This window comes from Camellia sinensis, chromosome 10, assembly GCF_055761805.1.
Source record: "Camellia sinensis isolate YWXY chromosome 10, ASM5576180v1, whole genome shotgun sequence".
Lineage (NCBI taxonomy): Eukaryota > Viridiplantae > Streptophyta > Magnoliopsida > Ericales > Theaceae > Camellia > Camellia sinensis.
In genome coordinates, this window is record NC_138970.1 from 151,118,464 (window position 1) to 151,134,412 (window position 15,949).

General features: G+C 36.5%; 1 protein-coding gene and 1 long non-coding RNA gene across 2 annotated transcripts; both read right to left on the reverse strand.

The window, feature by feature from the left end:
* Positions 1–1,533: 1,533 nt before the first annotated feature.
* On the reverse strand, positions 1,534–2,314 carry LOC145801371 (uncharacterized). Its single transcript, XR_014342746.1, has 2 exons — positions 1,940–2,314; positions 1,534–1,832 (listed from the first exon to the last, which is right to left on the reverse strand). It is a non-coding gene; the product is annotated as an uncharacterized LOC145801371 (long non-coding RNA).
* A 10,439-nt stretch (positions 2,315–12,753) lies between these two features.
* LOC114302379 (Tetratricopeptide repeat (TPR)-like superfamily protein) lies at positions 12,754–15,119 on the reverse strand. Its single transcript, XM_082892610.1, has one exon. It carries the CDS (start codon positions 14,745–14,747, stop codon positions 13,131–13,133), a length of 1,617 nt encoding a protein of 538 aa, XP_082748736.1. The 5' UTR covers positions 14,748–15,119; the 3' UTR covers positions 12,754–13,130.
* Between the last annotated feature and the right edge of the window lie 830 nt (positions 15,120–15,949).

Consider the following 15,949-nt stretch of genomic DNA (forward strand, 5'->3'; position numbering starts at 1 on the left):
TTCATGATTTGTGAATTTCGTCACCAAAGAAAACAGATCCAGATCATTGAATTTCATCACTAGATCATTGATCCAGATCATCAACAAAGAAAACATCATAATTTCATCACCAAATAATGAAATCATTATTTTTATTTTTTTTAAGCAAAAAAAAATTCATACTAAAGAAAACAGATCCAGATCATTTTCATCAACAAATTTTACTTTTTTTTTGATGAACTAATCTTCTTCATCAACATCAACATCAACATCATCATCATCAACAACATTTTTTCCCCCCCCTCATCTTCAGATCCAGATCAACTAGAAAAAAAAAAAAAAAAAAAAGTAGAGTTTGAAAGAGGCGATACCCAACGGCGCCGCCACCGATCGCCGCCACCGGTAGCGAGAGAGAGAGACGCCACCTTCTCTTCATCCTCTCTTCCTCCTCTCTTCTCTCTTCTCTTCGCTCTCTCGCCTCTTCTCTCCTCTGTGAAAGCAACTGAAACAATAAAATTATCCACCCCAACAAACTGAAGCAAGAAAAAGAAAAAGAAAAAGAAAAAAAATTAGACAAAACGACGTCGTTTTGTCTATTCGAGCCACTATTCGAGCCACATTTCTCGAGCTGCCATTCATTTTTCTTGAAAAAAATCAATCCATAGCCGTCTACTCGTCATCACACATCCGTCCAAAATACAACATATCGGTTCGATTTAATCGATTTGAGCAGATCGATATCTCTGCTGCTCACCCCTACCCTCTACCTATAAGGAAAGTTTATTTTTTACTGATAACTTTTCAGGTGTCACAAGCAAGGAAGGCTTCAAACTCCAATATCATGGTTTTGTGCAATTAATTAATTATTTTTTTTGGGTACAATCGGTTAGAAGGAAATAAGCAAAGTAGAGTTGTATCGCACAGCAACTATGCTCGAACTCATATATCATGTCAAATAAAAGGTACCTTATCAATGAGTATGAATCTTTTAGAGTAATTTTTCTTAAAGAGCTGAGATTTAAAAAAACAAAAACAAAAACAAAAACAAAAAAAAGACTATCAATACTTTTGTACTATGAACCTTTGTTTTTGAACTCAGTGATGATCTAAAACTCTAAAAGTAGAGCTCTATTGAGCTGCCAACTTTCAAAAAAAAAAAAAGCCAAGCCAAAACATCACATCCAGGTGAGACCCATGCAACTGCCACATCATTAGAGCAGTTCTAGAACTTTGAAACATTTTTCTTTTCAACAATACAAAAAATTACTTGGAGATCATTCTAGAGGATCTCAAATCTATCCACAACTCCACGAGGGCAATCCCTTGGCCTCTGACTCTTTGGTACACTTCTTTATTTAAACGATGACAGAAATATCATTACATAAATTTTGGTTATCAATAGTGGTCAGAAGATAGCTAAAGATACCAAAAACTATAGCTAAAGACTCAGAAATTTATACCAACGGCTGTAAAAAAGGCCATTAAAACTGCCGCACTATATCCATCAACATAGACCTGTAGCAACACTTGCAACAAACACTAATACTAGTAAAATTATGAAAAATTTGCATTTAAGTGGAAACAACTTAAAGTTATCATTAGAACAAGTGAGAGATGTGTCTCATATCATAACTTTTACTTGCACCAGACGCAAGCCCACTTGCACCTCAATGAAACAACAATTACCCAATTTGATGCTTGTTCCAAAAGATTATAGAGCGACGTAAGAAACCGCTGCTACAGCTTACATATAGCGACGATTTCGACTGCTGTTGTTTGTGTTCTGTTTATGGACAATACCCTTTATTTGCTTTGACAATCTCCAATTTTGTTCAGTCAAGCTTGCCTTGTAGCTGGAAAAAGAAGAGAAAACCCATCATATAGCCAATTTTCAGTTTATCCATGATATTACAAATATACATAAACATCAAAATCACCAAAAGCATTAAATAGATCTCACCTTGGGATATCAAAACCATATTGTTGCCATATCCATTTCAACAACCGATCATCTAGCCTCCAATTAAGCTAACAATCACAATCCCTATGAATGGCCAAGAACTCCCAAGATAATATGGCTTTGTATAACTGCTAATCCATCATCTCTTTTATTTGGGAGAAGGGTCTGATTTCATGTTGTAAGGTCTACAATTGGGTCGCCTGTGAAGACACTGGTCAGAGACAGTGATGGATCTGGTTATTGTTGGCTGACAATGGTGATCACAGAGATGGAGGCCGGACTCATCTCATTGGTGGTAGACTGTGATGGACTGATTGGCTGACAATAGTAGCAATGTCATCATGAACTGCAAATGGTTTATCTGTTGGCATTTTCCTATAATAATAATTGACGCAGCGGAATAAATCACACGAGACTAGATATCGTTCTAATAGACGAGAATTCTTGAATCCACAAGAACACCCTTGAATCGACAAGGAAGATAAAAGAAAAACTCTTTAAAATATTATTGATTGAATGAACACATATGCTTGTAGGCTTATTTATAATAGACTAAACCTAATACTTGTAGGAAAAGTAATTCTAAAATAAATTAAGAAACTTAAATCCACACAAATTAGGAAACCTAAGAGACTAAAATTCTAAACTATATAAAATCCTAGTCAAAATCTAATTCCAAAATAATAAAATTAAGAAATATAAAAATTATAGAATTTTGTTCTACATCTTTCTTGCTTTTTGCCGGTCTAATTGTTCCAAGAAGTTTTCGGCTACTTGTTCTACATCAGTCTTTTCTTCTTGGAGAGAACTCGACCACGAGTTCGATTCTGGATAGGGGGTCTTCAGCATGATACTCATATAAATCAGTTACATTAAAAGTCTTGGAAATCTTCATGTCGTCTGGTAGCTCAATCACATAAGCATTGTCATTGATTTTCTTCAACACCCTATATGGACCATACTTGCGAGGCTTCAATTTATTGTATGTGCCAACTGGAAATCTGTCTTTGCGCAAAAACACCATTACTGAATCTCTTTCCTTGAACAGTTTGGAGTGTCGATGGTTGTCTGCGGCTGCCTTATATTTGGTATTTGTTTCCTCTAGCTTCTGTCGTACTTCTTCTTGTACTGATTGGGCTTGTTTGGCCATGGTTTTGGCGGCAATACTCACTCCTGGACCCCGAGGCAAACGGAGCAAATCAACTGTATGTTTTGGAGGTGTGACATACACTAGAGAGAATGGTGACTTTCTTGTGGCACTGTGAACTGTGCTATTATATGCGAGTTCTGCTTGAGGCAAAGCAAGATCCCATTGCTTTGGTTTGTCTCCACAAATGCTGTGAACCAAATTGCCCAAAGTCCTATTAGTCACCTCTGTTTGACCATCTGTTTGAGGATGCGCGGTTGAACTATGATTCAAGGCTGTGTTAAATATCTTCTACAAAGTCACCCAGAAGTGGCTAAGGAACTTGACATCACGATCTGAGGTAATGGATTGAGGGACTCCATGCAAACGAACTACTTCTCGAAAGAATAATCAAGCCACATGAGAGGTATCTGAAGTCTTTCGACAAGGAATAAAATGTGCCATTTTTGAAAACCTATCAACCACTACGAACACAGAATCAACTCCACGTTAGGTACGAGGGAGTCCCAATACAAAGTCCATTGACAAGTCTTCCCAAATGCTGTTAGGAACAGGTAGAAGCATATAGAGGCCAGTATTTTGAGACTGCCCTTTGGATACCTGACAAATATAGCACTTCCTCACAAAATTGCCAACATCTCACTTCAACTGAGGCCAGAAATATCGTTCTTCCATACTTGCAATAGTCTTGTCCCTGCCCAAATGTCCACTTAAGCCACTACCATGGAGATCCCGAATTAGTTTCTCTCGCGAAGTGGTACGGGGAATGCACAAGCAATTTTCTCGAAATAGATAGGCATCAGTGATGTGGAAATTAATGACTGGTTGCCTTTGAATACACTTTGCCCATATCTCCTTGAAGTCATCATCATCTGGATAAAGGTCTTTCAGGAACTCAAACCCCACAATCTCATGTGTCAACGTGACTAACAAACTAGCCCATCGACTCAAGGCATCCGCGACTCGATTCAGAGTCCCTGATTTGTGGCGAATAGTAAAAGGAAATTTCTGAAGGAAAATAGACCATCTTACATGCATGTTATCCAGGTGCTTCTGGCTGTTGATAAACTTTAAGGCTTGATGATCAGTATACAACACAAACTCTCTCTGTATCAGGTAATGTTCCCAATGCTTCAAAGCTCGAACCACTGCATAAAATTCTTGGTCATAAGTGCTCCACTTTTGCCGAGCTTCACTTAATTTTTCGCTGAAAAAGGCCACTAGTTTATGTCCTTGAGATAGGACAACCTCGATGCCCACACCACTAGCATCACACTCTACCTCAAAAATCTTCTCAAAACTGGGCAAAGCTAGCACTGGTGCAGTGCATAACTTCTCTTTGATCAACAAGAAGCTCTTTTCCGCATCATCACTCCACAGGAATTTTCCTTTCTTCATGCACTCTATGATTGGTGCCACAATAGTGCTGAAACTTCGAATGAAACGCCTAAAAAACGTAGCCAACCCATGAAAACTCCGAACATCACTAACAGTCTTGGGTGTTGGCCACTCTTGGATGGCTCGAACCGTCTCTTGATCTACATGAATGCCATCTGAACTAACCACATAACCCAAGAACAAGAAGATACTTGTGAGGAAACTGCACTTCTTAAGGTTAACGTACAATCTGCTTACCTCCAGTGCTGTCAACACTTCTCGTAAATGGGCCATGTGGTCCTCCTCTGATTTACTGTAGACTAAGTTGTCATCAAAATAAACCACGACAAATTTCCCAGTGAAAGGTCGTAATACCTGATGCATAACTCGCATAAAGGTGTTGGGATTATTAGAAAGGCCAAATGGTATAACCGACCATTCATACAAACCATCCTTAGTCTTGAATGCTTTTTTCCAGTCATCCCCAGGACGGATTCGTATTTGATGGTACCCACTTCGCAGATCGATCTTTGAAAACCACTTTGATCCTTCCAGCATGTCCAACATATCATCTAGTCGGGGAATGGGAAATCTGTACTTGATGGTAATCTTGTTAATGGCTCGGCTATCTACACACATTTGCCAACTTCCATCTTTCTTTGGCATTAATAATGCCTGAACAGCACATAGACTTAGGCTTTCACGAATAAGTCCCTTTCGCAGCAATTCTTCGACTTTCTCTCGGAAGATCTCACTCTCTTTTGGACTCATTCTGTAGTGTGGTAGGTTTGGCAAACTTGCTCCTGGTATGAAATCAATCTGATGCTGAATGTCCCTCATGGGTGGAAGTTCATCTAGAAACTCATCAGCAGTAAGCTCTTGGAATTCCTCCAACAATGGTTGAATTTTCTGACGGATTTGTGTGACTGTGTTCTCCTTGGCCGCAGGTACCATTGTTTTCATAACCATAGCATATACCTCTTGTGAAGTTTTCGCATCTGTTATAAACTCGGCCTCTAAATTGGTTATAGTGAGGAAAGACTGTGCTTCGACTTTCGGAGGTACTGTGTGTTGCTTTAAGGGACTCATAGCAATTTTATGAGACCCCCAATTGAACACATAAGTGTTGTCTCACCCTCTAAATGTAATATCCATATCAAATTGCCAAGGTCTTCCAAGTAATACATGGCAAGCATCCATATCAACCATATCACATAATACATCGAATTTATAATGTTTGCCAATAGAAATAGGTACCTTACATACTTCGGTTATCTTGACAGCAGGTCCTTTTTTGATCCAGCCAATACTGTAGGGAGAGGGTGTGGTTCAGGAGACAACTTCAGGTGTGCTACCAATCGTCTAGCCACAAAATTTTCACAACTTCCATTGTCCACAATAAGGTCACACACCTTTTGATTTATGGTACAATAAGAGCAAAAAATACTGTGACGTTAACTGAGGTCCTCAGTTTTTGGTGTAAATAGAACCCTTTGAACTACATAGTTGACTCGTTCTCCTTCTTCTCTGGCGAGTTCAGTACCTTCATACTGATCACCCTCATATTCTGCATCTCCATCATCCCCAATTTCATCTTCTTCTTCAACTAAATTAGCAGTCCTTCTTTCTGGGCACACATTAGAGCGATGGCTAGGCAAACTACATCTATAACACTTATCCGTTGTTGGTTTAGCATAAGGATTTGTGTTTCGAGATGCCTCTCTGCTACTTGATCGAGTCATTTGGTTTCCTCCTCCACCAGCGGTACTCCTCTGCTGATTTACTGGAACTGTTGGTTGGGCAGCCCCTTTTCTTTTTTCCTTAGTAGGAAATGAAGAATCAGGAAGGTTCCGACGAAATCCAGAATAGGTTGTCTTGCGCTTCATTAGCTCGGCTTTGAGAGCCATATTATGTGCTTCATCCATAGTCCACACTACTGATAACCCCATCTTCTCTCGAATAGTTAATTTTAACCCATTGAGATACCGGGCTACACGCTGTCCTTTGGTCTCATTTAGATTATTGCGATTTGAAAGTCGGCAAAATTCAGTTGTATAATCAAATACAAATCGGCTTCTTTGGGTGCAATTTTGGTATAACTGAAACAAGTATTGATCATAATCTGGTGGTAAAAATCTGTCTTGAAGGAGTTGTTTCATTCGACGCCAAGTCCGTGCAGATTCCTTTCCTCGTCGATGCCTATTTTTCTGCAATTGATCCCACCATACCGCAGCACCTCCTTTTAGTTTGTACGCCACCAATTTCATCATCTTTGATTCTGGAACATCCATCAGCCCAAAAAACCGCTCCACCTCTGAAAGCCAGTCAAGAAAATCCTCAATATGCAGATTTCCATTGAATTGGGGAAGATCTATCTTCATTCGGTACTCATCGAACCCTTGTTGTTGTTGCCTTCTAGGCTGATAGTTGGCTAGAAGTGGTTCAAACTCTGGTTCAGACTCCTCACTATCAGATGGACAACGAAGGGGACGTCTAGGAGCATTTTGAACAGGTTGACCTCGGGTGTATCCTTTGGTGTGCACTCTATTCTGGTTAACAAGTTGGCCTTGGGTAACTCCCTCAGCACGGACCCTATCAACCACTGGTGGCCTGTTGTTGGCATTGAGATTCAAGCCAATAAGTAGATCACGAATTTCGTTCAACTGCTCTTGTTGTTTCTCATATGCTACCCACAGGGCCTCGACCCTACGATCTTTGGCAGTAGAGTTTGCATGATCTACTCTGTCTTGTGCCATTGAGCCAGGTGACTCCTTACTTTGATACCACTTGACGCAGCGGAATAAATCACACAAGACTAGATATCATTTTAGTAGACGAGAATTCTTGAATCCACAAGAACACCCTTGAATCCATAAGGAAGATAGAAGAAAAACTCTTCAAAATATTATTGATTGAATGAATCCTAGGAAGCATAGATACGGATACGAGATACGGATACGACACGATACGGATACGGCGATACGACAAAACCTAAAAAAATAGCATACCGGTACGACTAGGATACGTTTGTGAAAAATATATTTTTTAAATTTATTAATGGTGAGTAACACATAAGCTAAAGAACGTTGAGAAACCACAATGTAATTTTATAATGCAAAATACTAACTTTTAAGAATTTTGTATTAATTTAAGGTAGTAGCTTGTTTACTTTTTAAATTTTTAATAAGTCTTGCAAATATTTCATTTCAATATCAAGTTTAATATATTTATATTACAATAATAGAACAATTCACAACTTGTTCCTATGCTTTTTTCCTTTGACACTAGTAAAAAATATTGTATTCAAGTTTACTTGCTTATTTATTTATTGATATTTAATTTTACCATTATTATATTCTCTTGTTAATTTTTACTTTCTATGTAGTTATATGGGACATGTATGAAATAATTACGATACGTCAATTTGATAAATTCTATTATTTAACTTACTATGCTCTTCTTATCAAAGAACTTAACAAAGTATTAAAAAAATATTCTTATATTTATACTTGCAATTATATTATATTATATTATTATGCAAGAAATGTTACAATTTTAATTTCATAAAACAAGTAAACATGACTTGGAGCTAAGAAGCACGGACACTTCTAAGAAGGTGACGTATCCGTGTCGTGTTTGTGTCGGACACCGACACTCTTTGGACACTCTTAGGATACGTGTCCGACAATTTTCAAAACGTGTCCTATTTTTAAATTTTTTTTAAAGATCCAGACACTCTTTGGACACTTTGAGGACACACTTATCTATCAATTAGACACATGTGAAACTAATTATAAATTCGAACAAAAGAACTTAAGATACAATAATAAAACAAAAACCATATAAATTTATAGGAATTAGTGTTATATTTCATTTTTTTTATTATTTTTGAATGATATATTTATATATATAACATATAATAAATAAATATATTTATATATTTCATGCTTGTCCCCCACGTGTCGTATCCTGCATTTTTTGAAAATTAATGTGTCGGCGTGTCCGTGTCGTATTCGTGTTGTATCACGTGTCCGTGCCTGTGCTTCTTAGACTTGGAGTATCCGATACTTCAAAATTAAGTATCCGATACTATCTCTTATTCACCCAAAAAAAAAAGTATCCGATACTCCAAAATTAATGAAAAAATAATTAAAAAGTATCCGATACTTTTAATAAGTATCCGATACGTATTCGCGAGTATCCAAGGAGTATCGGTATCCGATACGGATACGTCACCCTATTTGAAGTATCCGTGCTTCATAGAATGAATCACATATGCTTGTAAGCTTACTTATAATACACTAAACCTAATACTTGTAGGAAAAGTAATTTTAAAATAAACTAGGAAACTTAAATCCACACAAATTAGGAAACCTAAGAGACTAAAATTCTAAACTACATAAAATCCTAGTCAAAATCTAATTCTAAAATAATAAAATTAAGAAATATAAAAATTATAGAATTTTGTTCTACATATTTCTTGCCTTTTGTCAGTCCAATTGTTTCAAGAAGTCTTCGGCTACTTGTTCTACATCATAATAATAATAGAAAAATAAAATTAAATAGAAATGACAAAATAATCTGGGTCTTTTTATTGAAGAATTAAATACAGAATAAACTACAACAATATGAATAGGTTAAATAATGGATTCCTACAAACAAAATCATTAATAGGACGAATTAGTAACATAGATAAATAAATATTAGAACTTGTTGAAGTAAATTTAACTTTGAAAAATAAAGAACAAATGACAAGAGAAGCAAACCAAAGCCTGTGGTTTACATAGTTTCCTTAAAACATATTCGCTACCTCGCTAAAGGATGCTGGAAGAAAATCGGCATCTGTCTCTCAGAATACGACGGTTGTGACTAGCTACTACAGGAGCACCTCCTGGATAGCTTTGGTGAACTAACTAAGTGCAACACTCTCTCTCTAACAAGAATCAAAGAAGGGACTAGTAAAAAGAAGATAGGAAAAAAAAAAAAATTCTAAATTTTACCTGTTGTAAACATAGCTAACTTTATCTAAAGAAAATCACAAATTTTCCATCACAAAAATCATCTCTATGTCATATTTTTAAGTTGGAGGGGAAAGACCCTTTTCATATTTATAGATAAGGGGTCTTAGCTATGAAGGCTATTATAAAACCTAACATCAATGGCCATCAACTCTAGCCATTAGGGCTAGAGTTACAAAGATGAAAAACTTCCATGTGCATAACATATATAATTAAATATGTATATAATGTTATTTAAACCTAATGGGTCGCAAAACAGACATGGGTGTTGGGTCACAACCCGATCCAGACCTAATCTTAAACACATGCACAAGCTAATCTCAACACAAAGCCCAAGCTCAAAACTAGGTCCAAAGCCAAGTCCATACCCAACACATGTTCATGCACAAGCCCAACTTTAATTGATGTCCACTTTATGAGACAATTCTCATTCACAACTCAATATTATTTTATATTATAATCTTCTCACTTAAGAGAATACAACCCCACTCGGACCCACCTCAATCGGCGGTTGAGTCCCACTTTAATTTCGAATTATAGTTGCCGAAAACCATTATTTTCCTACACTATCAACCGTAGGGTATATTTATATAGACAATACAATTACACAAATAACTCCAGTTGATTTGATTATTTACAACCAATCATAGGTTTATTGCAGCACTTTTAGACAAACCGAGAGGGAAATAAATAATACATCAGCGGTTTCACTTAAAACCGCAGGTATAATACCTGATTTTTACTAACATACCCGCGGTCGAAAAATGCGGCTATTATTATTTATAGCAGCATTGGTTGCTGATTGCTGCTGAAAATGCTACAATAGACACATTTTCTTGTAGTGTGTGTTCATATTAAACGGGGAACTAACTGTACCCGTGGAAGAGCACCAGCAATCTAGCCTTTGGCAGTTCAGTGCAAGTATATGTTCTACCTTGGCTGCTAATAACTCATTCATCAACCACACCAGGAACAAATAAAAAATGAAAAATAAATAAAGAACAAGAATGAAAACCATTCATAAGTTCTACATAAAAAATTCTATAATAATAATGGGGAATCTTCATTGTGCAAATACTTATTTAGTCGTCGTAGCTTTCTATGAAACAGGTTCAATGCACTTCTGATCCAACAGATCAAGGTGATCAAAAGAATATTGGAAACTTATTTCCCACTTGTTGATCACATCAATGATTAAAATTAATACTGCTTTTGCCTAGGAGAAAAAACAATTATAACTAATTAATAATGCATTTTGCCAATCATATGAGCATCAACAGCCAAGTTACATCAAGAACAAATTAATCATGTGGAAAGGATACAGAAATGATGTCCAGACAACATCCATAATAAGATAAAGAAGGTTTAATGCACTCCTAAGAGGTAAAATGCTAATCTCAAACTATAATCAATTGCCGAGGTTTTCTAAAAACAGCTATCAAATATTTTGTCCTAACCTTTATCATCAAAAAAATTACGCTTTATAGGCCAAACATTTATGAGATCAAAGATCATAAAATCAGCAAGTAAAAATATGACAATATCCCAAAGATTAGGCACAAATTAACAGCATACAATAAATGATATGTGCAGGAACCTGTTATGTGCTCACTTTAAGTTAATGAACCTGCTTCTATGTTTCAAAGGCATCCAGGAAAAGCATCAACACAGCTGCAACAACTGGAACGAGCCTCATTTATTCACAAAGCTAGAGTTGGGTGAAAGTGAAACCATCCTTTTTACCCAAAACAATAATCTCAATTATCCATCATAGGTGTTGTTATCCAAAACCATTAAAAAAAACAAAAACAATACAAAACAAAAAAAATAAAATAATGGCTTCAATAAGCCAAACTTGGCTAATATGAAGTGTAGATGAAGAGAGACACAGTCTCTTGTCCTACCAAGAACAATCAACCATGTCCATACAAGTCTAAGAATGACACCAATACCAACTTAACAAATTATACAGAAATGAACTAGAAAGTAACCATAAGTTGGCCAACATTTAGCACCCTAAAATAATAGCTTCACACATAAAATGAGAAATGCTGACCTAATGACCTTCAAATCATTATTCCACCAGTTTTCTGGACATATTTCATGCATAGAACTCATCTCAATGCCCTGATCAGATTAAGCCAGAATGCAGAACTCTACATTGTTGTATGCACAAATCATGAATTTTTCACAAATGATAGAAAATGAAGTGCATTCAACAGGGAATCAAGTGAAATTTAAGGAAACATTTTAAAGGAAAAACGATGGAATGAAACTTCTAAATAAAGGGTCCGTCTGTTATGTAAATGCAACTTCTATAATGACGATCTTTTAATTGGAGGAGTTTTAATAAAGCTCGGATTTCCATACTGCTTCATTGTATGCTCACTATATATTTAGTGTTTTGGGTGGATCAGTTGGTAAACAGGCTAAAAAATATCAGATCATACTACTCTCGACATATTTTGCATCAAATTTGTGTTTCCATTACCCAATAGGACCTCCTATGAAACAACTGTTGAAGAAAGGTCACTGAAATGCCTATTAAAAGAAAGGGCCTCGTTCAACAAAATTTTCTGCATGATCAAAAGATCCTCTAAAACTGCGTCATCCAAGAGGGATGGTCAAATGGTCTTAAATTTTGAGCAAGAAACAAGGTCACAATAGCACCTGAGAAAACAATGATCTACGTGCTTGATTCTTTCTGCCATATCAAGGTTACCTAATCACCCTTGTACAGGATTCACAGCTTCCTTTGAGAATGAAATTAGAAATAATAAAATAAATAAAATAAAAAAGGCCACAAATGACCAAGAAGAGGGATTTATCAAAAAATAAAAATAAATAAATAACCAAGAAGAGGAAGCAATAATTTCTCTTAAGAATAATCAATCAAGAACCCCCATTAATGCTGAAATCAGAAATTCAGACAAGACAAATGCTCTCCAGCAAAGAGGAGTCTCCAAAATCAAAGCCCCAGAAAAAGAATTATAAAAAGGGGGTCTCCGCATGTAAGGAGGACATATACGCTCAGTGGCTCAATATAACAGCACTCAAACAGGTACAAGGATACCGGCACAATTATTGTGGTTGCTTATTAAAAAAATTTCTCTTCTATATAAATGTCTTTTTAACATAACTACATTTTCAAAGAGATTTGTATTGGATCAAAAGTCAGAAAGGTGACGATCTTATCAAGTTACGAATATTATTGGGGAACGACGTGTCAGTTGAAAAGAGGAGTTTTACACTGAGCACATCAACTCTCATGGTAGACCAGATCAAGAGAATGTCCTATTGACATTAACATAGAAGCAACAAATTAATTCCACAAGAATCATCAACATTGATCAGGAGCATGAGGCTTCCTTGAGAGAAGTAACTGAATGTGTTTTATATGTGAAATATCATATATGACTAATCTTAACTGAATGAGTTGTTTAGGGTCATTACTTGATATAATGGTAAGAGCTTGACCTGCCAAGCATGAGGATCCAGAGTCAAGTCTAAGAACAGCCACTTTGGGCAAATAATGACTGCCAAAGCTTAGATCTGCCTCCTGGTTTACCCCTCCCCCCACCCTCAATTAACAGGGACCAACACTGGGAAATGTCGTTTTTATCTGTGATTAATCTCTTTCTTTCTTTCCTTAAGTTCCATGCCCAAGCTCCATAAGGTCTGGAACATACCCAGATAACCTTAACAGCTTCGTCAACCCTCTCAAGGCTGCATATATCTCCTCATTCTTTGGATGCCTCTCATCCAAGGAATAGAACTCAACCACAGCATCATCAACCTCAATCAAGCTACAACCTGGCAGTTTTTTAAAACCTGTATCCCTCATTGCAACTTTTAATCGTGCCACATCTTCCCATCTCCTGACATCCCCATAAATATTAGAAAGCATAACATAATTTGCTGGGTTTTTTGGTTCAAGCTCAATAAGCCGGTGGAGAGCCAGTTCAGCCAATTTGATATTTTTATAACTCCTACATGCCCCAAGTAAGGCAGTCCAAATAATACCATCTGCTTCAATGGGCATCTTCTTCACAAAATCCACTGCCTGGTCTAAAAGACCAGCTCGAGCCAACATATCAACCATACAACCATAATGTTCAATCTGGGGCATGATTGAGTATTCATCAATCATTGAATAAAAATAGGAAAATCCATCTTCTACCAAACCCATATGAGAGCAAGCACATAAAATGCCTATGAAAGTAATACCATCTGGCTTTTCTGCAGTGTTCTTCATTTGAGAAAACAAGCTTAAAGCATCAGCCCCATGTCCATGCACTGCTAAACCATTTATTATGGTGTTCCAAGATATTAAATCCTTTGTATGCATGCTGTTAAACACATCAATTGCACTATCTATACTCCCACATTTTGCGTACATGTCGACTAAAGCATTCCTAACAAAAATGTTATCTTGATACCCATTGCTCTCTGCATATACATGCACCCAATTACCCAAGTCAAGAGCTCCCAATCTCGCACAGGAAGACAACACAGTCACAAGCGTGGCATCATTAGGACTCACATCAGACTCCCTTAGCATCCTTTTAAAGGCATTGAGAACTTCAAACAAACGGCCATTACGAGCATATCCTCCAATCAGTCCATTCCAAGAAAAAATATTTCTCTCGGGCATCTCCTCAAACAACTTTTCACACCCCTCAACATCCGCATTGTTGGCATAACCATTCAACAAAGTATTCCAAGACATCAAATCTGGGTTTGGCATCCAATCAAAAAGCTTCCTAGCTGCCACCATATCCTTGCATTCAATATAGCCAGAAATCATAGTGTTCCACAATACAATATCACGCTCTGGTGCCAAGTCGAAAAGGCTCCGTGCAGAAACTACATCTCCAAACAAAATATACCCATTAATCATCGAAGTCCACGCAACAACATTCCTCACAAACATTTCACAGAACACTTTATAAGCACAGCCAATTGCACTGCCACTCGCATACAAATCAATCAAAGTGGTTCCAATAAACGGGTTTGATTTGAAACCCATCTTCAATACAAAACAATGCACTCTTTCCCCTTCCTGCAAAGCTAGTAACTTTGCACAAGATTTTAACACCATGGGGAATGTAAAGCAGTTGGGTCTTATATCCAGGCTCTTCATTTGATTGAACAAGACTACAACTTCTCTGTAGAGCTCGTTCTGGACATACCCTTTGAACATAGTATTCCATGGCGCTGTATCTGGATTGGGAATTCCATCAAACATTCGGCGTGCATGATCCATTCTCTTCAATTCTGCGCACGCCGAAACAAATCTTGGCGCGATATATTCATTGTGTGTAAAGCCATGAGTGATTATCTGTGCTTGAATCTGTTGGAGATGTTTTGGGTTCTTACATGATTGCAAAAATGAGATGAATTTCTCTTCAACAAGTCTTTGTGGGGACTTGGGGGCCAAATATAGAGCAATTTTCGCTATTTTTTTAGCAGGAAGTTTTCTTCAGCGGAGTAGTTAATACAGGTAATCTTACCATGTTCGAAGATTGAACTGTTGAATGAGCATTTGAATCGGTTTGGTGTGCTGTGTTGCGTTGTCGGTGTGGTATGGCTTAGCTGATTGATTATGGCCTTTCAAATTAACACTGTTTTTAGACCATGTTTGGAACCAATCAATTTACTTAAAATGTCATTATAATTTGTTAAATTATAATCTTTATTTTATTTCTTTTTTTTTTTTGGCACAAAAATCAAAAGTTTTCAAAAATGTCAATTTTCAAACCAACCTAAAATAGCAGAATTTTTTTTTTTAGATCATAAAAAAATATATAAAAATTCATAATTTTTATCATAAATGTGCAATGTAGATTGAAATTTGACATGTTATAAGTCAGAATGAATTAGCTTTGAAAAATGTCTTGTAGCTTGAAAAGGGAGGGGCTCGAATAACCCGTATTGGTGTTTACCGGACGATCGGCTAGACAACAAGGTGAAATGCTTGTCTACCGCGACTGTCACCTTATCGACCGCACTGTTAGCCTTCTCGCCGAACGATCAGCAAGATGAATTTCGAGCCATTCGGGCTAAGCTCAAATTCAAGTTACGCAGCAGTGTTGATTTGGTTTACAAAATTTAAATTATGAGTAATTTCTCTAGGCATGTAATATTGTTGTTTTAGTTTGGTTTCAAAATTAGATAAATCACAAATACATTTTATTAAGTTTACTTAAAATACGAATTGCCTCTATAGTTTTGAAAATTATAAATACATTTTTTTCATGAAAGTGAAAGATAATTAGTGGTAATTCCTATTTTATTTTCATAAACACCAAAAAAAAAATTAAGAGGATGCTCGCAACTTATTCGTAGATCAATATTAAAAAAAAAACCGCTTAAGCTTATTCACAATTTAAGAGTGTTTTTACCCAAATCTTTAAAATTTACTATGTTAATTTTTTTTTTTTTTTTTTAACTTGAGTGACAAATTTA

What these genes read in the sequence shown, in the direction of transcription:
- LOC114302379 (XM_082892610.1), bottom strand. Translation starts at nt 14,747, where the DNA reads ATGGATCATGCACGCCGAATGTTTGATGGAATTCCCAATCCAGATACA.